We start from the raw sequence: 26,018 nt of genomic DNA on the forward strand, positions 1-26,018 counted from the left end.
TCACATATGATTGAAAGTCACAATGAACAGTTTCTAGGGTGCCTCTCTTCCATTGATAAACTTCAATCAATTCCTCAGGATCTTTTGGTTCACACAACAGACCTTGGATGTAAACAGGGGTAAAAGTGTGGGGGGCTTTCCCCTCCTACCTCGAAAAAATATGTACGGCGTCCCCCCGCTTCTAAAAAAATACAATGAGCAAAGATATGCAAAGGGAACGGCGTGGCGTCATGCCGCTACCTACCATCCCCCCACCTTTTCAGATCCACTTTTACCCACGATGTAAATTAATTTACATTAGATTACATCTATTAACATGATACTTGATATGCAATAGATATTATTATTCGCCGTGACGTACGTAACGAATACCGTTATGTTACGTACGTCACGCATTTAGTTCGTTGGTCACGCACTTTATTGGTTAACCAGATGTTACAAAAGTTTGCTGTAAATTGCTACTGTTAGAAGGCAGAATCTATTTGAATAATTTGACGGATGACAGTTATCCACTCGCTTTTTATTGTACAGTATAAACTTTACCACCTTTTCCGTGACGTACGTAACATAACAATACGGGTCTTCTCGATATCGCTGCTACTAGCGATACCTACCCACATAGAGCTGATAATTTCCGTTTTGGCCTGAAAGGTAATATTCCATAGATGACATTTCTATGAAGAATAGTGAAAGTATTGCACACATGCTCAGTGGAAAAATAACTAAACGATGCACTTGCCTTTCATTTCACAATAGCATATTAAAGCACTTTCTGTTGCAAAGAAGCAGATTCACAACAATTTCACAACAAATTCTGCAAAACATGTAACTACACTTCATTCTCTTTCTATAGATGTATAACATGTTATGGTGGAAGCATTACGGTTTTTGCCCTTCAGTGTCCTGATTTATTTGCTTTCACCCATTACCCAAACACCTAGGTTAAGGCAACGACAAGAAAAATGAACTCAACAATAATCGATGACTTATCATGCTGTCTGTGTTCCTTGTTAACTACTTTTTAAATAATATATGTATTTATTTTGTAATAACGTATTTAAGTTACTATAAAATAAATACCAATATTATTTAAAAAGTAGTTAACAAGGAACACAGACAGCATGATAAGTCATCAATTACCGTTGAGTTCATTTTTCTTGTCATTGTTTTAACCTAGATTTTTGGGTAATTCAAATTCTGGTCACACTGTAATTTCTATGGATGGCAACACTGAAAGTTCTTCCGATTCATATTTTCGGGTATAGAGTAACAATATCTATTACTGTGGTAAGTTACATTTCATTATCTCTTTTCACTTACGAAAAACGGGCAAAAGAAAAATTGTTAGTTTTTGAAAAATATTTAGTAGTCTGCCCCCTTAAGGGGTGATCAGAATCTATTTCACAGCATCAGAAGGCTCAATGGCCGTAACTCTGTAACGATGTATTTCCTGACATATGGTCATATGAACTTTTTTTTTTTTTGCTTGTCTACCCATAAGGAATCCACCCCTGAAATTTTGCCGTACCTTTTTGTTACACCCTGTATGTATTCAAATCGTTTTCGTCGTCGAAATGTATGTACAAAATGAGGGTTTTGTTTATCTCATCATTGTGTTTAGCATTAACAGTCTTCACCAAACATAGTACTGATATTTATAATTTCATCATTAAATCACATTGAAAGACTATATATAGTCTGTATTTCTCAATCTGTCCCCACCCAGCTGGAGCTCATGTGGTTCGGATTCCACGGTAATCAGTAGGTCCACGTCTCATATAGCCTCGCTGCTGAACGGGACGTTAAACTCAAAATCAACTCAACTCAATCTGTCCCCACACAAACAGCCGGGAGTTGCGCCGATGTACATTCCGTATGGAATCTTAACTGCAATAACACTATTATATTGCTACGTTTCGTTCTCTTATTTTCTCTCATGACTTTTTAAGTCCGTTGTTTTTAATATATCCCAACAGTTTCCCCGACTAGCAAGTAGTCTGTCTATAAAGAGTTGTCTTTTGCACACTACATGGCGTTAATGTTCTAAATTTCACGGTATATGGGACGCAGTGGATCAGGGCTAACGTCATTTGACAGCTAATAGTTTGTTGAAGCTAATAGTTATGAAAAGACTGTTGGAATTCTTATAATCTGGTGTAAGGTATTGAGCAGTAAAGATGAGCGAACTTTCCGTAAAACTCTGCTACATTTTACAACTTTATTTCAGTTAATCCGCCAATTCTGCGCAGGCCCGTGAATTTTCTGCTATTTATGGGTAAGATACGTTATCAAAAGTAACAATCAAAATATGGTATCGCTTTCGTTCTGGAATTTTTGTTGTCGAAGATGATCCTCGCAGTGTTGACCAGGCAGTAATGATGTCGCCAGGGACCTAAACATCCATCACCAAACAATATTAAATTATTTTAGTGAAAACTGGGTGCAAAAAAGAAGCTCGACATTTGGGTGCAACATGATCTAAATCTGCGAATCTGTATTGAAACGTAATGAACTCGAGCCATATCTAAAGCGGTTGGTCACGAGTAGGGTTGCCAGACGTGCCGGTTTACCGGAAAGTTCCAGTTTTCAATAAAAGAATTTATTGTCTAATATACTGAGTTGTCTAATATACTTTCCCATGTGTAATAAATGTTTCTAAAATTGCTGTGCACCCATTCAATAATTTTGGATGTGTATTTTTTCCTTTCTCTGATAAAATTTTCAGTAATTCTGAGATTAAAATTCCGTAACAATTTACTCTAGCACAACAAGTGGCAATTAAACGCATAAAGGTATGTCTTATTTATTTTTGATACCGCTTTTTTTTGAGGGGGGGGGGGGGGGAACTTTCGGAGAGCCTGGTTTAGTCTTTAAAGAGATTTACTTTTTTTGTCAATCATTCTGAATTTAGCGCAAATGTGCTTTTTCTTGCTAAATGCTAAATTTGTGTTTCTTTTAGGGTACTGTTTCGGACTCAGGTGATGACGCAACGACGAAAAAAGTCTCTTCAATCACAAATATGAGGAGAGTGTGTCGTAATTGGCGCAATATTTAGGATCTGTTAAACATGACAAATCGGAATTCGGAATAAGGGCCAGGCAGCTCTTCTTATCTTACCTTTCCTTTCTTTATACATCTCATGTGGGGGCTTCATTTGTGTTACTGTTATAGAATGAACTGGAAAAATTGAGAATACTAACCTGGAGAAGACAGGTGATTAATTGATTCTGACCAAATAAGTAAGAACCCTGACCTTATATTTAGTCAGAGATTGGTGTCCCGGTTTTTCATTTACAAAATCTGGCAATCCTAGTCACGAGTGATGAAAAACGGATAACCTACAACAATGTGCAAGAAAAATCATGGTCGAAGCAAGAAGATGGTGACAAAGTCCCCACTGACGCCCAAGAAGGTTATGCTTGCATTTGGTGGAATTGGAAGGGTATCGTACACCACAAGCTGCTGCTGCCGGACAGAACGATAGACCTGTACACACGACAAATAGCGCAAGTGCAGACTACCAATCCAAAGAAACAACCGAAACGGTCTACAGAAGGGGTTTCGTATATCAGTGACAAACCCACACCGCTGGGAGGTTTTAATGCATCCACCGTATAGCCCGAACCTGGCACTGCCAGACTATAGTTTGTTTTGGTCCCTGTAGAATTCCCTGAATGGTGGTAAGTTAGTTTCAAAAGAGGCCTGTGAAACCACTCGTCATAATTTTTTGAATAAAAATCACAGAAGTTCTACAGCGACGGAATTCTGTGTTGCCGGAAAATTTTGAAAAAGGTCATCGAACAAAATGATATACATGTAGTTTCATTATGTTATTTTCAAATAATCATAAAAGTATTTTTAAATTTGACCTCCAAAGGCTCAATACTTTTTAGAAAACCTGATAAATACATTAATATCTGGAAACATCATTACTAACCACTACTTCAGAAGATATTACATAATATAAATGAAATGAAATCTTTCAGTTTTACGTACCACGATTATGCCGGCTAGGCTAAAGGAGACGGTGATTATGAGAAATGAATGAAATGGTGGAATGAAGAAAGTGGGAGGAAACGAACCCCGAGGAAACCCACGCACGCGGTGTCTGTCCACCACGAAGTTCACTTCGCGCGAGCTGAGATAGAACCAGGGACCCCATGCACCAGCGGTGAACGCTCTATTCTAACCAGGCACAGGCCATCATAACCTGAGCTCTGACAGATCTAACATCGTGTAAGTTGACGACAGTGTTACAAACTGTCATAGCAAGAAGAATCAAAGCGACCACTTGACAGAACAATGAAGGAATCGAATTACTTTATCACTGATTGAATCAGATTATAAGTTGAAATATTTACAAACTACATATTTAAAAAATAATCATACTTCACTTTACTCCTCAACATTCCAGCACAACGTAGTTCCACTAGGCCTAACGTTATTGCCACAATAATGATTTTTTTTCTTTTCCTTTTCCACTTATTGACACAACTCTGTCCTTTTGACAAGTTTGCTACGTAAATAGAAGTGGGGTTCAATGGAACAACAACGGGTCCACCTCCCTGTCGCCACAGGAAGTAGTTTTTCGTGGAATTGAAAGCGAAGAGTGTAGCGAGTCTGTACGGCTCTTTTAAAGTTCAATGGCAATGAACCGTGATTTGGAATGTCAGGCTGAAATTAGCAGAATTTCTAATGGTCTTTGTAGGAAATTTGTTGACATCGGAAAAAATGTACATAGCCTATACATTACAGAGACCGTTATAATGAGCTTTTCATAAGGACTAATTTAGAAACTGAGTAGCTGAAAAGTAACGAACATGATCCAGCTGTGTTTGTCTTTTCGTAGAAGACATTTTTTCACCAATATGTAAAGGGTACGATAGGTTTGGACCCACAAAAACACATTTGGAATCACTAGGTTGTTTCCATGGTAACAGAACAGTGTTGTCGCATTTATATCTACTCATTACTGTGAAAGTTTTTGTGTTGTTAGGTTGTTTTGATTTTTTGTGCTATCACCTCAGTGCATTGGTGTGAATATTGTGGTGTAATCGTTATTATTTTCATTCATCAGTGGAACATAGCTTGTATTCGTATTATTCACATAGACTTAAAATATAAATTTAGTATGTGTGTGTGTGTGTGTGTGTGTGTTTGTGTTTACGAACACAATGCCTGAAGTGTGTAAGTGCGGGTGCCCTCGACAAGTCAGGCACGGGAATTTGTGTTTAATCTTAGGGAATATTTCGAAAAAGAACGTAACGACGGTCCTTTATTGCCATTGAATAAAGTGATTGAAAGAGTAGATTCAACTTTATACATTAGCCCTACAACTGTGAAAAGAATCACAAAAGAGAAAAGCCCGAAAGACCTCGCTGAACCGACGGAAACTTTATCCACCCTTGGAAAAAAGCGTAGGATTTCTACAGTAAACGGAATTAAATTGTCTACAATTGAAAGCCATTCTCTAATGTAAGTAATTTTCAATTTGGGTCTTACGCAGAGTCGTTCTGACGCATGGTTGGTGTCATACTAAAGAGCTGAGTTCATTTTGAATTAAACGTCTCTTTCAGCAGCGAGGCTATGAGACGTGGACCTACTGATTAACGTGGAATCCGAACCACATGAGCTCCCGCCGGGAATCGAACCGGGATCTCCCATGCCAAAGGCGTACGCTAACCGCTTAGCCACGAAGAAGCTCGATGTCATACTAAAGAGTTCGACTAACATATGTTTCGATGCAGTAGTCAGGCATTTAGTATGACGCTAATCATACGCCAAACGACTCTGCATAAGGCCCTATGTGTTTCGAAGTAACGATTGTTTTCTTTACGATTTTGTAAACAACCTTAACGCAATACTAATTTGTTTGTTTCTTTTGACTAATACTTTCGTCAGGCATAATGTTAAATAATATTTTTGTTGTAATACATAGGTGATTTTTTTTCCACAAAATGTGCCCGATGTTATATTGTATTGTTACAGAAGATAAATGTGGCAACCGCGCTTGGTCGCACGTGAGAGCAGTCAAAGCCCTTCTTAGCGCGGCCTTACTCTAACACTGAGCCACCGCGGCCCCTCTATTACATAATAGGTTTTAACAATAATCACAATTTTTAAAGATATTAACAATTCAGTCATTTGGAATCTGCAAACAACTTGTATTGTTGTCTACTATAGTAACATATATGCACGAAATCTAAAATTTTAATTACTGAAGTTTTACCAGATAGGAAGGTTTTCAGATTAGCAATTTTGTAGAGTGCAGCACATTATCGTGAGTTTGTTACAGAAACATTTGGAGGTGTCTACAGCACAGTCTATTTCTTCTTTTTCTTTCTAGATAACCACTTGATGGAAAGATCTGTGGCTGATTAATTAAACTGCCGAAGTTTCATTTAAAATGTATTTCTCTCTCAAGTGAAACTAAGTAACAGATGGCATTTTGTGTTTTTGAATATGCGAAACTGTCTGTTAATGACATTGCAACAATTTTCAATGACAGTTTGGAGTTGCATCGCCTGATAGGTATCAGATTCGCTAAGCGTTGTTATAGTAATTTTTGGATAACTGTCACTTGTAAAAGAGAAGAGTATTGCTCGCTCGTTATGTTCGGAGGAGATAGTGGCTAATTCGGCAAGCTTTCTTCAGTGAAGAAAGAAAGAAAAAAAAAGCAAGGTCAACATATAAGCCGTGAGCTGAAATGTCGCACTCTACGGCATGGCAGTATTTCACATGCGTTTGGAAGTTTAAGCCTTGAAAATCGTTATTTGTGCAGGTATTCAGTGAATGAAAGCACTTCGCATGTCCATTGGCATGGGCAATTGGAACTGCTTGAGAAATATGATTTTAAAGAGAAGCTCACGTCTGAAATTCAGAGCGCCCTCATACAGTTAGTCATTAAGCATGAGAGAGAGATTCTCCAACCTGATCTTTGGTTTCACTTTCCAAGAAAGTTTCACGGCATACAAGAGACATGCTACTTCAAGTATAGGAAATAAAAATGGGCTATCACTACACTCAGTGCACTTTTGCTCCATCCCGTAAGTTCTTGTATCAGCTGTAGCGAACGAAATAGTCATATAGGCTACTGGAACATCATGAAACTTTCTTCTCTTACCAATTTTTCGGTTTCAAACGGTTTCCACGTGTAAGTTGTTTGTATTCGTTGATTTATTGATGTATTTCTTATTTGGATAAGACAGTGGGCGTTCATGAAAATTGTCGTGTTCTTTCAGGTGTTTACAAGCAAGCCTACAATGTGGCACCACTGGGAAACGTCTGGTTTATTTGATTGGCAAGCACGAGCAAGAAATTGGATGAATCCATTATAGCCTATGCAAAATGCGGATATTGTGTCTTTGAAGGGTAAGTAAAAATTAATATATTATTGTACTTTCATTGTAGAAAGCATCATCACACCACACCATACAGTTTACAAATTTTGTTTTAGAAAATTCCGGACACCTGTACTTCGCATCTAAATGAATAAGTACCATTCCAAAAATAAACTAATGACCTATTAAAATTACCTATTACTATGTATACAAACTAATCAGGCATATATACTCGGCACCACATCTCAACACAACCGTAATACTGACCTGCCAATGATGAAATACAGAAAGACAAAAGGCTTGTCCTTGCGTGTGTGTTCTTAAATCTGTTTCAAAACCAAAGGAATCTATAGCAGGAATAAATGCTTTAATCGTGTACAATGGTGAACCAGGTACTGGAGCATCTTGCGTTACGTGGCCTCTGTGAAATGAAAACAAAATATTATTAATAATTATAAAATATTCTCACTTGCAATACAAATTTCTCGATAAAAGAAGAGCGCATTATTGTCAATCGGCTATTTTCATCAGTCAATAAAGCAACGGGGAGGTTTGGAAAGGATGGTTATGGACGGAAGTTGATGAAACGACATCTTTTTTCTGGCATTGCGGACACAACGCCCATCAAATACACATAACATTACATTTCACTCTGAAACAAAAATTAATAATATTAAAGTGTAAGAAAATGTTTGTATATTTTACCAATTTGTAGCTTTGTCTTTTTTTTTTTTTTTTTTTTTTTATTTTAGGTCTTCTTTTGTCATTTTCCCAGTTTCAGTGATTTTTTCTTAACTTTTTTTTTTTTTTTTTTTTTTTTTTTTTTTTTTTTTTGAATATGCACCGAACTTTACACCGAGTTAAACACATTTTCTCACAAGATGGTAATTTACAAGCAAAATAAAATGAATCTGAACTACAAATATTAGTCTTTGTTTGTATGTTGTCAAGATAATGGTGATGTATTGCAACTGTATGTAAAGTAAATTGGGAAAAAACTGGAAGCTTCATTTTCATTAAATATTTCCAATATTAATTTGGGCGTGTGTATGTGTAATATTTTTAAAATAATTTCTGACGTTTAAATTTGTTACATTTTTGACGGTATGCATTTTGGTGGGAAAAGTAACGTGCTTACAAAGTCCCTCCCTCCGAATTAGTCTCTGATTATCACCTTCCGATTTTTCATATACAATTTGCTTAATTGTAAGCAATAATTACACGATTTATGTGGCGGCACTACTTCTTTATCTTTGGAGTGACGCGCAAGACATAGAAACATACCCTTACATAGTGGACCGAGATGCGGGAAACTAGCGCATTTTACGCAAAATAATTTACATATTTGCTTTATGCATCGAATTGTTTACATTTATGTGTTATTTTACAGACGCGAAACTTTTTTAAAAAATAAAGTTTGAAAGTGATCAAGCCAATCAGACTGCACCAAGAATAATTTTCCCACAAATGGTCATAGACTATGAGTTGCAACTAAAGTTCAGTGTGAAATTCTCATTGTTACCAATCAATCGATTTAATAATTACCTACCAGGTACTACAAAAACTTTCAGTTTGAAAGCTCAACTACATTCTTTAGTAAAACAAACACTGACAAGCAAAAATAATGTTATAAAAAAACGTTTTACGGTTAACCGCGAAACTTTATCCAGTTTCTTACTATTCAATTAACAAAATAAACGGTTTTCAACTATTCGATTAATCTATGATCTTAAACTATAAATCATGACTACAAACTCTAAGATTCAAAGTGTGAAATTGATGCTGTATGTGCATATCAATAAGTTTTAATAAACAGATATCAGGTTTCAAGTCCTAAAATTTTCACCAATGACCTTAGCCTGAGAGTCGTAACTATAATACTAAGGTTTTAAAATTTTTCAAACTAAAATGTTTTGAAACAGTGATCGAAAAAAAAAAGGAACAAAATATTTCAGAAACTTTTGAAAATTTTAAACGAAGATATGAAAGTGATCAGCCAATCAGAATGCACCAGAATAATTTTTCCACAAATGGCCATAGACTATGGGCTGAAACTAAATTTCAAAGTGTAAAACTGTTATTGATGCATATCAATCCGTTTTTAATAATTACCTATCACGTTTCAAGTACAAAATTTTCCACAATGACCTTAGACTATGAATCGTAACTACAATCCTAAAATTCAAAATGTGAAATTATTAATGTATATCAATAGGTTACAATAATTACTTAGAGACAGGATCAACCAATCACATTTAATCAAAAAATAACTTTAGACAGACCAATGACCTTAGATTATGCTCTGTATTAATCCATCAGTCTCATCTTGGATGACGTTAAAATCCAGACCCTTGTACTCATTCATATAACCATATTATGTAACAAAATCTTATCAAAGAGAATAAATTAGCTCAATAACCTATCACATGATAGTACATATTAATTACATATATTTTTAATTATTTTACCGATAGGAGACAAACATCAACCAAATTTATAAAAGTAAATATTTAAATCCAAGAGAACATTTACCAATATTTATTATTATTATTATTATTATTATTATTATTATTATTATTATTATTATTATTATTATTATTATTATTCACAATCCTCAAATTGAAGGGATGAGCCAATGTATGCCTCTCAAAAATTAAAATGAGAAAATCAATGTACCCAAGTCCTATAAAAGAAACTCCTGTACTCAACTACATATTCATAGAGAATGATAAAACTGCATTTTAGTAGACCTTGAAGCAATACTCAAAATCTCGCCTCATGCTAATTTAAATTTCTCGTCGTATTGCTTATGTATATTTTTGACCATTTTTTCCTTTCAAGATAAAAGATGAACTAACCAACTTTACAACGGTCTGCATTTGCGTCTTAGAGACATGTGCCAATTTTTACTTTTTTAAACAATGCCCAACTTTAAGGGGCAGTCCTATGTACCCTTCCCAAAATTTAAGTGGAGTGCATAGATTGTACCCATGTCTTATGGAAGATAATGTACTCATTACCACATGGCTTTTACGTGGTATGTTTTTACAACTTTTTACACACAAAATGAAACAAGCTCGACCAACGAAATTTACAAAGGTATATATTTGAGTCCTAGAGAACATTTACCAATTTCTACTTTTTTTTTTTTTTTTTTTTTTTTTTTTTAACAATTCCCAGATTTAAGAGGTAGTTAGTTCTAAGTACCCGTCCCACATTTTGAAAGGTGTGTGTCAACATATCCATATCATATAAAAGGGAATGGGCCCCTATACCTACCCATATAAGGTAATAAAACATCAAAGACGATATATTAGGTTAATAACCGACCACGTGGCAAATACATGGTAATACGAATATTTTGACAATTTTTTCCATAAAAGAAGACAAGCTGGACTAATGAAATTTGCATAGGTAGCTATGTATTTTGGTCCTAGAGAAAATTTACCAAATTTTATTTTTTGACAATTCCTAAATTTAAGGGGTCATCCCATTCACCCCTCTCAAAATTTAAAAGGAGTGGGCCAACGTACCCATGTTCTATGAAAGAAAATGGACTCCTGTAATTGCCCATATAACTATATAAGGTAATAAAGCCTCATCTAAGACAGGTACGAGATGTACTCACCAAATCTACAAAGATATATTCCTCTGTAAAATGTGGACATTAGTTTCTTTGGTTCTTGTATTATAAGCGGCATAAAAACGCAGAATTTAGACACATCATCCACGCTTTGCTCAGCCCAACACGTGTATATAACAACTACTAGTAATTCTGTTAATTGGCTATGATTACAACTCAGGAACGGTAGAATCTGTTAAATCCACCTATGTCCATTACACCTCAGCTTGTACAAACAGTGTCTAGATCTACTTTTTTACTGAATAGGTTGCAATCCTTTCGAATATATTACACTAAATGTCTTTCTGATCAACAACGAACAATCTACTTATGAAAGGTCACAGAACGTAATTAATGCATGTTAAATTAATAAAATTGATGCTTAATTAATCGACTCATGATTATTATTACATTACCTCCTTCTCGCCAGAACAGTATACACAGCCGACACACAGTCTGCTGGAGCTTGAACTTCAACGAACAAATAGGGTTCCATTAAACGTGGAGTGGCCATAAGAAACGCAGAATACGCAACTCTTCGAGCGGTGGGAATAATTTGACCTGCACAAAAAAATAAGCGACATACAAAAATGTTTCATCTAATAGGGTTCTTACAAAATTATCTTTTTCTCTGACTCGCCTCGCGTTTCCAGGTGCCAAACCATTTTCCCTGACCTGAGGCATTTAATAAGAAAAAGTTCCACTAATCAAGAATACCTGTAAGAACTAAATAAGGGCTCGGTTAATAACAGTGAATAAGCAAATACATAAACTAACCAAAGAATTGGTTTTTGAGCTACTAGATAAATTTTATAAGACATCATCATTATATTGCAAGCGGTGATAATGATTAGAAATAATGTAAGTAAAAGGCTAATAGTCACCGCAAGAAACAAACCACGTCACTAGGAAGTACTTTTGAAGAACATCGTCTTCATCGTCAGCCTAGGCACACTTCAAAAAGGATGTACACCATAAAAAGAATTTTAAAATGTACGAAGTAAAAATCTTCTTTTCACTATAATTAAATAAATGTTGATAGTAATTCACTTGTCTAATAGTTAATAGTAATTAAAAAAAACAGTAAACAACAGTGAACAGTGACAAGTGAATTACTATTAACATATGTCTAATTTAAGTTTTGATCCAAAAAATGCATCAAAAGATTGCGATCTTGGCCGATAATTAGTTTTTGGATCAGGAGCTACAAAATTTTTGAACGGCCCCTACATCGAGTTTTCGTATTTTTTACGGAAAAAGCACATCATACTAAGTTAAGTGATAATTTGGATTGGCTACACTATACCTAAGACCTACAAGAAATTTTTTGCCTGAAATATATTGGATCTTTTGATCCAAAAAGAACTTAAATGATAATAAGTAAGTAAAAACACTACTTAAAAGCTTTTAACAATAATAGCCATGATAACTTGTTTCAGTTACTTAGATTGACTGTTTTAAAATTTTGATCTCATTTTGAATTTCTTCTGATTCCAATCGTTTTTTTTTTTTTTTTTTTTTTTTTTTCTTAAGTCATCTCTCTTTCTAGTTCTTTTAACTTAGCTATTTTCCTCTGTTTAAGTACTCCCAGAGACCTCTCATTTTCTTTGTTCTTCCAAAGCCGAATTGTATCCTATTCTCGCACCTCTTACAGAAGTTAAGAGTTCTGGATCTAAAGCATTGAGACATCTAATTCGACCTATGTAGACCAAACAATCTACTAGTTGTCGTTGGGCTGCTGAAGAAGCCTCTTGCAAATTTTCTACCAATAAACTTTTGTTAATAAAAATACCAGACCCTACATTTACATTTACATATGAAATGTGTTTGAATTCCACAAGTGTTGGAATTCACTTTTGCCACTTAGAATTTATTTATAAAACTCATCAAGATTTGTTTTGCTTCCATCTGAATTAAAATAAGACGCTAACACATTTTTAAACGACTGAAGAAAAGATTTTTAAACGGCTGTCTAGAAAATAGTATTGTCAATAACAATATGTTTTTCTGGAAAATATTTAAAAATTCTGATGGCAAGCAAATACCAACTGAAATGAAACACAATGACAAATGTCACAGAATCAAATGATGTGGAATTATTTAAAGATGTTTTTAGTGAAAATTTTAATTTAGAATTAGGACATTACCCAGATAGCCAGGTTATGAATTCTCCTTCGCTCATTAGCAACCATGACGTCATAGATATACCGAATATCACTGAGTCTGATGTAATTCAAGCAATTAAAGTTATTAAGGTGAACACAGCTCTTGGTCCTGACAATATACCCTATTATATAATTAAAGCCTGTAGTACCGAATTGTCAACTGTTTTAACAAATATATTTAATGCATCCCTGAGAAATGGTGGGTTTCCTTCAATGTGGAAACAAGTATACATTGTACCAGTACACAAAGCGGTTGATCGTATAATTATAAAAAATTATAGGCCAATAACACTAGTCAATGCATTTTGCAAGATTTTTAAAATTATAATACACAAACATTTATATTTTAATGTAAAAAACAAATTAAGTGAATTTCAGCATGGATTTTATGAAGGGAAATCGATTGTAACAAATCTTGTACATTTTACTGATTTTACACATTTAGGACTTAAGAATAGATTACAAGTAGACACTATATATATAGATATGTCAAAAGCTTTTGATTCCATAGAGCATAAACTTCTTATTCATAAATTAAGAAACATAGGCCTATCTCCATTGTACATTCGCTGGTTTGTGAACTATCTAGCAAACAGAACGTTTAAAGTAAAAATTGGCCAAATAACCTCTAGTTACGGTTATATAAAAAATGGAATACTTCAGGCATACTCAAATATTTTGTTGCATTCCGATGATTTAAAATTATTTAGAATAGTAAATAGTGAGTATGATAAGTACTTACTACAGGAAGATCTAGATACTGTTAGTACATGGTGTAAAAGTAACTTATTGAAAACAAATTGTAAAAAAACTAAATACATATCATATACTAACAAAACCCAATACTACGTGAGCAAATATGTAATTAATGGACTAACATTGCATAAAGCCGAACAGATTAAAGATTTGGGTACAGTGTTTGACAGAAATATGAAATTTACCTATCATATAAATGATATAATCCAAGGGACGAGAAGAATAATAGGGTTTATTTTCAAACAATATTCTGAGTTTAGAAATGCCAGTTCGTATGTATATTTATATAAGATGCTTGCAAGATCAAGATTAGAGTTTGGTGTAGTTATTTGGAATAGTTTAGGTATAACATTGGCAAACAAAATTGAGTCAGTACAAAAATGTTTTATTAGATTACTATGCCATAAAATGAATAGAGATTACTACTCACGTAGTTATGAATACTGGAGTCAATTTTGGGGATTGCAGGCATTGAGCGACAGGAGAAAACTTATTGAAAGAGATTTTATGAAGGAACTACTAGACAATAGCTACCATAGTGAATATTGCTTGCATAATATAGGTATAAGGGTACCAATGTATAATACAAGAAATAGATCAACATTAGTTCCTTTGAATCCGAAATCTGTAATTTTAAGAAGATTGACCAATTCTTTTAATTTAGTTTATTTTTATCAGTATGAAGCATGAATTTTAGAGCTTGACAAATATTATTTTTAGTATTTATAACGATATATCTATTTTGAGACTAAAAATATTTGGTGTTAATTTGACAAGGAATTATTAATTCGATATTATTTTATTTTATCATTATGTTTTATTGTTTTAGTATACAGCTTACATTGTATGCAATATGTGTTAATACTGTCTGATAAAGTGCAGTATTTTTTCCGTTAGGCTGTTCATGGCACAGAAATAAACATTATTATTATTATATTAATTATTATTATTATATTACTTGTGAGGGAAGGTACCAGTCTCCTCTACTACTTTTTGGGGGAGATGGCCCCCAAGCACTTTGGGTGCAAGGGCACCGCTGGATGTAACAGAATATTAAGTTTTTTAAATCCAAACACAATTTACAAATACCTCTTAGATATTATTATTAGCTGTTGTCATTTTCTTATATGCCTAAGAAATGAGTTAAACTCTAAATTTGAATGATATTTCATTCTTCAAAGTAATTTATTACAATTCAAAGGAATAAGTTATTAAAACTAAAACACGAAAGTAGTTGAATGAAATGTCGTTCATATATTTCTGAAAAAAAAAATGGACCTGGTTTAATCTATTTGTTGCTAAAGGTTTACTTTCGTAGCACTTAGAATTTCACACGTCACTTCTACTTCTGCAGCTGCATTTCTTCCTTTTACACTTAGTAATACAGTTAACAATGACGATATCTTTGTCCTCCACCGACTTCAAGAGTGAAAGTGTGTATGGCTGTTCTGCGAACGCACTGAGTAGCGTAGTGGTTAACGCACCGGCACGCGTCCAGTCCAGTCATCTAACTTTCTCACTCTATGCGTATCAATTGTTAGAAAATAACTACAACGAAGACATTAAACAAAATTTTAGATAAAGTTAATTTAAGGTAAACTATTTCTCAGCATATTTTCAAGATAATTTTGTCATATTGTAGAGTACTGTTAGTGGAATATTTATGTATGAAATATGGACACGATTGCATGAGGTATCTTCGAGAAAACCGTCCTATGCTATTAGTTCAGAATTTTGCAGGGAAGTGACTAACCTACACTTTCAGAACTCTTTATAGAAGTAACTGATACCATACTGCAGAGTTAATTAAATATTTATTCATGAGATATAGATAAAATCGCTTCAGCGGTTTTAGACAAAATCCCCCCCCCCCAAAAAAAAATCACTCACTCCCACAAATAAACTACCCTTTCAAGAGATTTTCTCCAAGAGAAATTACTTATATCATGTTTTAAAGTTATAAATGAAATATTGATGTATGAAATAACGACAAAACTTTTTCCATGATATGCACATAAAATTTAGGTCTGCTGATAAGGAGAATTTTTCTCTATCATATCCAATGTCATAGATTTTAATTCTTTATGTCTTTACATTTCTCTTTAAGTCTGAATGTCTAAATATGTGCGGTTTATATTTTTTAATGTATATGTATGTTGTGCTTAGAATAAAATTATGCATATTCTCCCTTGTAACTAAATTACGCAATTACATCATAAGCATAATTATCTCCGACACTCCTAACAAATATGACCGATTTCCGACACAACAAAAAATAACAAATTTTCTTAAATATCCGCTCCATACTTACTTTTTTTTTTTTGTTGTTGTTGTTGTTGTTGTTGTTAGAGATTTAGACATGTATTACACATTTTGCAGGGATGTAATTCATTACGTCTAACTACAAGCATTCTAAGTTTATAAAAATTAGTACTTCGTAGTTTTTTACTTTTTTAAAATTATAATTGTAGCGCCTTACCTCCACCTCTATGCAAAGGTTCCTGAGCAATTACAGCATCCAAAATCTTAAATTTTACATTCCTGATTGGTTCTTCACACAAAGGTCCTTCTCTGGTTCCCCATTGAAAACCCTGCAATCACAAATATGACTCTTCCTCAAAACTAGAACAGTACTAAAATCAATAATAACTTTAAAAATGAAAGAAAGAAAAAAATAAAGATAATGAAAATAAGTAAGAAAGTAATGAGATCATAAACTTCAAGTAGATGCTAGCTAAATGGTATTGGGTTGATGCAATTGAAATGTCAGTAAACATTATCAATGTAAAATGCTAAGAGTTAATATCATATCTGACTGAATGATCACTTTGAAAGCCATTTCCACGAATATATATATATATATATATATATAGACAACCTCTCTTGTCATCAGAAATTTACTTTTAAAAATTTAAGGAACGGATACGACCCCGAAAGACGTGATAATCAGAATAACACGGAATACATGAAAAGGTTTCATTATGCATTTCAATGAAATCTGTATAGTAGTGCATGTGACATGATAAACATTATCGTTCAATATGATGATATAATGCCTGGGATTACATATTTTCCCAAAGTTCAGAGAGAGATTTAAAAAAAAAAAAAAAAAAAAAAAAAAAAAAAACTGACAGCGGAATTTCGCAAACCACCGATGTATAATTAAACCACACCTTCATCAAACGCTGAATAATTGTTATTCCCTAAAATAGTGCATGAGTTATTTAAGTGAATTTAATTGCATACCCTTAAGTTCTCCGTATTATACCTAACAAAAGTATACTTACTGACTGGAAAGAACGTACCGGCAGTCCTGTGAGAACGTCGTGACTTTCCACTACATATTGGATTGAACATTCCAACCGTATCAGCCCAATACTCCTTAGAAAACTCTAAGAACTTTCAAGAACGCCAGGTTCAAACTAATGTCCTTTAAAACAACAACTTTTGGTGATAACTACATGTTGTAACTTTGTTCAGCATCAAAAGAATTAGATACTCTAGATACTATCTATGTACAGGCAATGAACCAAGGAATCAAGGAATACGATTTTTGCAATTTGAATGGACTGTGACAAACTCTTATCCCTTCAATTAACCTCTTCTTTTCTACACCTTGCCAGTGGTACAGTGAGATGTTTTTATATCGCGTCCTCTATTCTATCACACACGCAAAATCATATCTGCTAGTACTTAACAGAGAAAAGAATTTTAGAAGGAAATTTCTAACATTATGTCTCTACATTATCAACATTAATACAGCATTATTAAACAATGCTTAGATACTACAATAATGTATGGATTTCCTTCAATACCTATGTTTGTTTTTTAACAGTTATGGCGTTTGAAATTCTTAGTTTCCATTCGTGAGATAATAGATCGGATGATAGAAACTATCAAAGTTTAAGAAAGACAGCAACTAAAAAATGAACATACATGAAAATAAAAAAAAAATAACTAATTAGTTCACCGCTTCATTTTCATTATGCAATCTCAAAATTCTACATTACATGGTAATTAAAAACGTTCGATTGCTTTAGAAGCGCTCATAGAGAGAAAATAAATTGATTTACATGCCAGACAAGCCATGGAGGGGCTAGTGTGAGTATTGACCTGCGCCAATACAAGTCCGTTGCGCTCACACATCTATCACAGCTTATCCAGTGGCGAAGAGAAATGAAGATATCGAAACAGATTCTTCGCGGTTGTTTGCAAATGACTTTAAGGTGGACCTATCAGCAGCTGCATGAAATCATCGAGTACATCAGGCATTAGCGGAGGATGCCGTGAACAAACGCACCGACAGGCACTGGTTCCAGAAGTTCCAGTCGGAAGATCTGAGACTTTGTGATGAATTCCGCATAGAGCGACCACGAGGTCCTGAAGCCAGTCATACAGGACAGCAGTCAAATATGTGGTGAAGTTGCTGAACACTTCCAAGTATTCGAGGAACATTCAGACTTTACCTGCACCGCATATGGTGTGCTGTACTTCGACAACAATGCGAAATCACAAATATCAAGGACAACTAGGGATATCATTCAGTGACTTGGCTGAAAAATACTGTGCTACCCCATACTTGCCGAACCTAGCACAATCAGATTATCATCTGTACAACCACTTCGTGGAAATCCTTCGATAATGAGGCAAACCTGGGGCACAGACTTACTGACTTTTTGTATCCAAGACCCCGAATTTTACCGAAAAGACATTACGCAGCTGCAGGAATTTTGGAAAAGGATGTTGAGGGAGATTACTTCGATACCGAACGCTGAGTACCATGCTGTATGTCTAGCTATCTCTGGCGATCATGATTGGCAAGAACACTTTTGGTTACCTTGTAGTAGCGTATAACGAGAAAATAAATAATCAAATATGAGAAATATTCCAATACCTATGTACAGTCCGCAGCAAAAAACTGCAACATGAGCATATAAGTTTATTGTGAAACTACGCCTAACAGCGCAGGGAATCAACATAACGTCTAAGTGGCACGAATCACGCCAGGAAAAAACTCGACGTCCTCTCCTGCACACTTATTTTGGAGTAAAAGACTTCGTCGTTTCACAATAAACTTACATGCTCATGTTGCACGTTTTTTGCTGCGGACTGTACACAGATCTCATTGAGCAAACAAATGATATGGATGAGTGTAAACTGTCAAGCTAGTTTTCGAGAAGAAGTTTTCCTAAAAGAAAAACTTAAATACTGATGCTAATGTACTTATAACATGTGACTGATACTGATGTATACTCTCATCTATCATTGACAGTAATAAGACCACAGCACACACTATGGTTAACTGTTAAAATTTATTTATTTATTTGTTTAATTAAACTATTAATCAAGGACACACATTAATCGATAGATGAGATGGAGCTGAACAAAACTCATGTTTGAGAATAAATCTCACATATAATTTTCGAGATAACCCAGAAAAAATAATTTTATGGCACTAAAAGAGTTGTTCGTTGACCATAATAATTTATGGTATTTATTCTGCTGGAACAAAATTTTTATCTGTTTATGTACTATATACGTAAAAAAATAAACTGTTAGGTAATAAAATTGTACCGATTATTCCTTGTCTTCTTCTAACATACTACTTGTAAACTATATGTGAACAACTAACAATAAAACCATAGTACATCTTAAATTAATACCTTAAAATCAGGATTGGCAAAAACCATAATAATATACTCTATGTATTTATATTAGATATGGACAGACATTAGTTTGTTTCACCTTGGTGTTATTATGCAACAACAAGGTTATGCTGGAAGGGTCACATAAGCTTAAAGCAGAATCCAAACTGTTTCTCGGCTTACATCCAAGAGAAATTATCCATTTCGACACGAAACCGGGACTAATTGGTCACAAATGCGATTGCCGACTCACTCACGAAGGACTACTGATAAAAATACGTTGTACTGATCTTTACATAGGCCTACTTGTTAATATAATTGTCAAGAGTAATTTCAGAAGGACAAAAAGATAAACAGTTACACAAGTAAAAACATTATACAGAATCATAAATCGGGAAACTCCCGCCTTAGCCAGTGGGAAAATCCTGTTATTACTTTAAATGGATTTGTATGTAAAATTTTAAGGTCAACGTGTCATAATCACTACGCTAAAACTGAGGTATTAAATTACAAATTTGGTATGTAGGTAGCATTCAATAAAATTAGAACAAAGTCGAATCCAAGCTGATGTTAGAAGCTACTTAGGCAGTTGATAAATTTTGTCAATTTCTATCAATATATTTAAGCAACCTTGGCTTCTTTATAAAACAACAGGCATTCAGGCAAGTGGAAATATATAATTTGATTTTGTTTCGTATGTTTAGGCTTAGCATCCTTATGAAATACCAAGGTTATCACGGGGAAGACTTTCGCTTAAAGGGGCATCTCGAATCGCTACTTGGTTTACACTTGAAAGATGGGTTGTGGTTCGACTGAGAATTGAACACGGGACCCCTTGATTAAAAGGTGAAAAGTAGATAAATTTCATGCAGATGGTTTGATATGTGGAGACGTCACCATGAAATTCACATAATTTAAAGCTTTTTTTTTTTTTAAACCAGCTGGTTTAAACCAAGGTTTAAACCAGCCAACCCTGCTTAAAATAATTACTGAAATCGTTGAGTGCGTATTACTTTTCTTCTAACACATTTCTTTAATAATAATAATAACAATAATAATAATAATAATAATAATAATAATAATAATAATAATAATAATAATAATAATAATAATAATAATAATAATAATAAACAATGTATATGTGTATCTGTATCTGTCTCATATTTTCGCACACAAAGGAGCTACATAAGAGCCACCACATCTTGTACACAGATAGATCTCATCGGATACGAGGTCGTTAGTCTATGTTTTACTTGGGGGGGATTGGTAGGGGTCAAAATCTATGCATAAAACGAGATGATAAATACCCAGGACGACGGAAATTAGTGTCTAATGCATAGTCTATAAGGTCACTGAGATGAACAGTGACACTCGTAACGCAGTTTAATTCAAAGTTTAGCCCTCAGAGACAAGGGGGAGGAGAAGGAATAACACAATCAAAATAACTTATATTATTGTCAAATCTTTAGTTTTCGGAATAAGTAAGCTGATTCTGAGTTTCAATGAATTTAAGTCTAAGTTTAGGTAGCAAGAGACTTATCAGCTGACCTGGGAATTGTCGAAAGCAACGCCAAAGGTGTTGATCTTCGTTATTTATTTATTTCCCTCATATTGACAGAGACAGCACTAAAGGTGTTACTCTTCGTTATTTATTTATTTCTCACATACTGAAAAAGGCAACACCAAAGGTGTTACTCCTCGTTATTTATTTCACTCATATTGACAGAAACGACGCCAAAGATGTTACTCCTCGTTATTTATTTATTTCACTCATATTGACAGAAGCCACGTCAAAGGTGTTATTCCTCGTTATTTATTTATTTCACTCATATTGACAAGAGATATGTTAAAGGCGTTGCGTTTCCTTATTTATTTATTCTACTAATTTCTTTACTTTCAAGTATGAGATATTACATAAACCTTATCTTCCTCGAACGAAGATCCAATATTTCAGCCAGTAATAATATTTTAAAAGAATTATTACACAACCAACAAGACAGCAGCATTATATTGCTATCACTATTTAATGGTAATACAGCACACACATTGATGCAAAAATTTACTCAAATAAATACATGTACAATTGTACATACATGTTATACGTATAGAAAAACATTTAAAAAATTACAGTTATGTTAGTTATTGTAATTATGAAATAAATGAATGAATATTCCGGAAGTGTTACACCTACCATAAATATATACTATGTAATTCATTTTCATACTGTGATTCATATATATATATATATATATATATGAATCACATTATGAAAATGAATTACATTGTATATATATAAAAGACCCATTTTCAAAAAAAAAATTAAAAATTATTTACGAAGTTCCAGTTACACATTAGAAGCATAATTTTAAATTATTTTGCTATAGAAATTAATACATTGTTACAAAATGACAATGAAGCATTATTTGATTAAAAACAATGACAACATTTTAAAACAAACGTGGATAAGACAATAAATATCTTATTTCTTATAAATATCTGAAAAAAACTACGTGAAATTTATAGAATACTGTTGTTGCAACACTGTCACTGAGGGTAGAAATTTCAAGACGAAATGAATAAGTTCAAATGATAAAATGAAATCTGCTGTAAAATGAAAGAAAATTAGAACAGAAGAGAAGGAACGATAATCAGTAAGTAAAACAGTGTGAACTACCAGAAACTAAAATATTCATGGCGGATAGATTGTGCCGGTGGGTGATGGAGAATGAATGCCAATTCTGTGCAAGTTTCTGAGTAAAAATTTGTGTATTTCTCCCTACCAATACAATTGTTGCAGGCCTTGAAACCAGTTACAAGTCATGCGACTTTCTTTCTATGAGAGTACGCAAACTTTAACAGAAACCGATAATTTTATGGAACCATTAGTGCTTAGTGATGAAGCCACTTCCACTATTCGGATAGATATATTAAACGTAATGTTAGAAAGCAAGACGGCGAAAAAGCCTACATATTAAACCTGCGACAACCACATACGCGAATCTCTTATGGTGAATGTTTTGTGTTATAACACATGAGAAATTGTAAGACTCCTTGGTTTGCGATGAGAAAACAACCACGGGTATTTCGTGCCTGGATATGTTAGAAACACAGTTTCTGCTGCAGCTGGAATATAATATCACATGTCCCACCTTCCAGTATGCGAAGCATCTCCCATAAGAGACTCAAAACACGACTACTAAAATTGACCGTGCTAATGGTCCCAATAATAGCCCGGAAAGATAATTTCTAATAATTCTGTATTTATTTTTGAAACAAATAAAATTGCACTAGATATTTTCGAAATAAACAGACTTAATAAAACTCATCCTACAATGAACTACATTTCCTGCATTGTTAGAAAAACACATTATTTTACAAGATTATTAAAACACATTATTTTATAAGATTATTGATTAAATATTTACTTATCAGAAATGAATAAATCGTTCTAGCTGCCTCAAAACTTGTCCAAAGCACATCATTTCCATCTAGTGAATTACTGCCCTTTCTAATTTTTTCAAACGAAAAATGATTTGTGCGATATTGTAGGATTGTTAATTAAATATATGTTTAAGAAATATGAGGGAAAATATCAGAATCGTTATCAAAAAGGTTGTCGAAATAAAACAAACACAGACCAACAAACTATCCTTTTTGGAATATTCTCAGAAATATGAAGTATATTTCTACATTGTAGGGTTGTTAATAAGACTTATTCATAAAATATGAACTAAATCGTCAGAGTTGTTTTCGAAAAAATCGTCCATACAAAGCTCACCTATATCAATAAGATTCGCTTTCTGAATTTATCTTACAATCATGAATTATATTGTATTATAAGCAGATCCAAAATCGTTCTTACCATTATTAAGGAAGGAAAGAAAAGCGTGGTCTCAACAAAATTCAACATTACCAGTGTACTATTACTTATGGATTTTTCCAGAGGAATTATTTGTCATATTGATGATTGTTAATAAAATATTTGTAACATATGAATAAAATCGCTACTCCGTTTCTGAGAAAATCATCTGAAATAAACTTAATTGGACTCTAGCATAGCAAAAGGATTTCCTTGATTCCTATTGTCGCTTGGTACTGAAAAAGGCTCGTAAAATATACTATATACTCACCTCGCATACTTTGTATCGTACTGAGCAGTTGTGATGTTTGTCACTGAAATGATCCAGATGTCAGCAGGCTCTGAATATCAGTCAAATGATAGAGTCACAATTGTATATGATTTGAGCTATTGGTCTTTGAATGCAATACAGCTACGAACTTGAGGTGCAAATAGTACCAAACACTTAAATATCAGAAATGGGGAAAACTTGAAATATTTTCGTTCTACAGTGCCAGGCATCTGTCGTGAGTACATAGAAAACTCACTTACTTTGTCTTCAATTATTCGAACGTGTTGCCAACTATTATATAAAGATTTGTTTTACCATTACACATATGCAACACAATATCGATAGTGTATTCACGAAATTTTATATTTCAAAATATAAAATATTACGAATTAAAATTATACAATTAGCCAAGTGTAAGACAAGCGAAAAATTTCGTGTCAATACACCATTTAAGACACATTACACTAAATGTCACAGGAGCAATTAAAGTTGGTGAGCAGAAGTCTGTGCTGAAAGAAAGGAACTTTCTACTACTCTGTCTGCATTACAAGAAAGCTCAAACGTCACGGAAAAAAAAAAATATATATATATATATATATACTGTACATATATATAAAATCTTTAATATCTTATCAAGAGATGGTTCTGCAGTAGTTCGACGTATATTTTGTTGGGATAGTACGAAGTTAGGATTCTTTTAGAACAGATCTCATCCGCAATTAGTTCATGGTGGTCAAGCTTCTCTTTGCTAATTAATTCTTCTAACTGAAGAACCTATCCGGTACTATAATAGGTTCAGGTGCCGAGGAATGGAGAAAGTGCATTTTGCAGACTTTGGAATTCCGGGTTACCTAATTTTGGATATGTGTCAAGAGCTAGTATATACGCATATAACTTAATGAGTCATTCGACCACGGTATTTAGCAGAAATTACTGTACTGGCAATGGCTGCAGATGTATAGGCTGAATCTGGAGCTAGTTGAATTGCCTTATAGAATCACTTTCGGATTTCATCGACTTCATTTCAAGTTAAATAACTACTCTTATCCGGATGAAAAAGGAACTAGTACACATTACATGTTGATGTCACGTGAGATAGTGCCTGAAATGTTCATATCTATGAAACATTATCATCAACTCTCTCAACGTCTCAACTCTGTTGATCTCACACTCCAAATCCCAAATCTCGAAGCTAACTTCTAGTTCCTACAAAGTTACCAACTTTTCTGGGATTCTTAATTTCCTTATTGCTACGTACTATTTATCTGAGTCGTCCTTATGGAACTCCTACGTTGCATTTTGCTGTATAGGAGTCCCTATACTTATGGCATGATGTTTACGTTTCCTTAAAAAATGAAATGAAATCTATGAGTTTTACGTCCCACGGTTATGCCGGCTAGGCTAAAGGAGGCGGTGATGATGAGAGATGAATGAAGTGATGGAATGAAGAAAGTGGGAGGAAACGGGGGAACCCCGAGAAAACCCACGAGCACGGTGTTTGTCCACCACAAAGTTCACTTGGCTACGTTTCCTTAAACAAAATAATTTGTTTACAGATGGACTTCCTGTACAACTGCACAATTTCAAAATAAATTAAAGAATAATAATAAATTTATTTTGGATGGGACCGCGCCAAGGTTGGCCAACCTTGTCGTCAGCGACCCAAAATGAGATATGTCAAAGCATCTCGGGGTCGATCCCGACAAGCCTGGACACCTTCAGGAATGTGTCCAGGCTTGTCGTTGGCCAACCTTGTCGGCAGCGACCCAAAATTAGATGTGTCCAGGTTTGTCGGGGTCGACCACGACAAGCTTGGACACCCCAGAAATGTGTCCAGGCTTGTCGTCAACGACCCAAAATGAGATGTGTCCAGGCTTGTCGGGATCGACCGCGACAAACCTGGACATTTGAGTAATGTGTCCAGGCTTGTCGTCAACGACCCAATTTGAAATGTCTGTTCCAGCAAACTCTACTAGTTAAGGCGTTTCCAGTTCATACATACATGCCCTTCAATATAGAGTTGCATGGCTCGCATCTATATCGCTATTGGCTGTTTCTCGCCAGTCAGCTACTGCCCTCTACTAGAGGATTTTCGAATTATTTTAAATTTATTTATCTTTTATTAAAAGAGATTATTATTATTTACAACATTTTCGTTTTACTTAAAAAATTACAAGCAGTATTTAGCAATCGTTGCAATATTTCCGCCAAAAAATCATGGTAAGTACGGACCGTGCGACTCTGCCGTGAAAGCCACGTTTTCATGCACCGCTGACTCTAGAGGCGCGTTCTTAAACATCGATCAGGTTAAATGCTTTCTTTGATTAGGTTAAATGCCTAGTGTTATGAAATTCTTTTCG

The 26,018-nt window shown here is 34.2% G+C and overlaps 1 protein-coding gene across 1 annotated transcript in view; it reads right to left on the reverse strand.

The window, feature by feature from the left end:
• Positions 1–26,018, reverse strand: part of LOC145671196 (116 kDa U5 small nuclear ribonucleoprotein component) — a 102,143-nt gene that overhangs the window by 5,969 nt on the left and 70,156 nt on the right. Inside the window, exons 16-18 of the mRNA XM_081740047.1 lie at positions 16,363–16,474; positions 11,379–11,523; positions 7,608–7,761 (exon numbers count right to left, since the gene is read on the reverse strand). Coding sequence (XP_081596173.1) covers positions 7,608–7,761; positions 11,379–11,523; positions 16,363–16,474 — 411 coding nt within the window. The remainder of the gene's footprint in view (positions 1–7,607; positions 7,762–11,378; positions 11,524–16,362; positions 16,475–26,018) is intronic.

Source organism: Thermobia domestica, chromosome 15 (genome assembly GCF_964235325.1).
Source record: "Thermobia domestica chromosome 15, izTheDome1.hap1.1, whole genome shotgun sequence".
Classification (NCBI taxonomy): Eukaryota; Metazoa; Arthropoda; class Insecta; order Zygentoma; family Lepismatidae; genus Thermobia; species Thermobia domestica.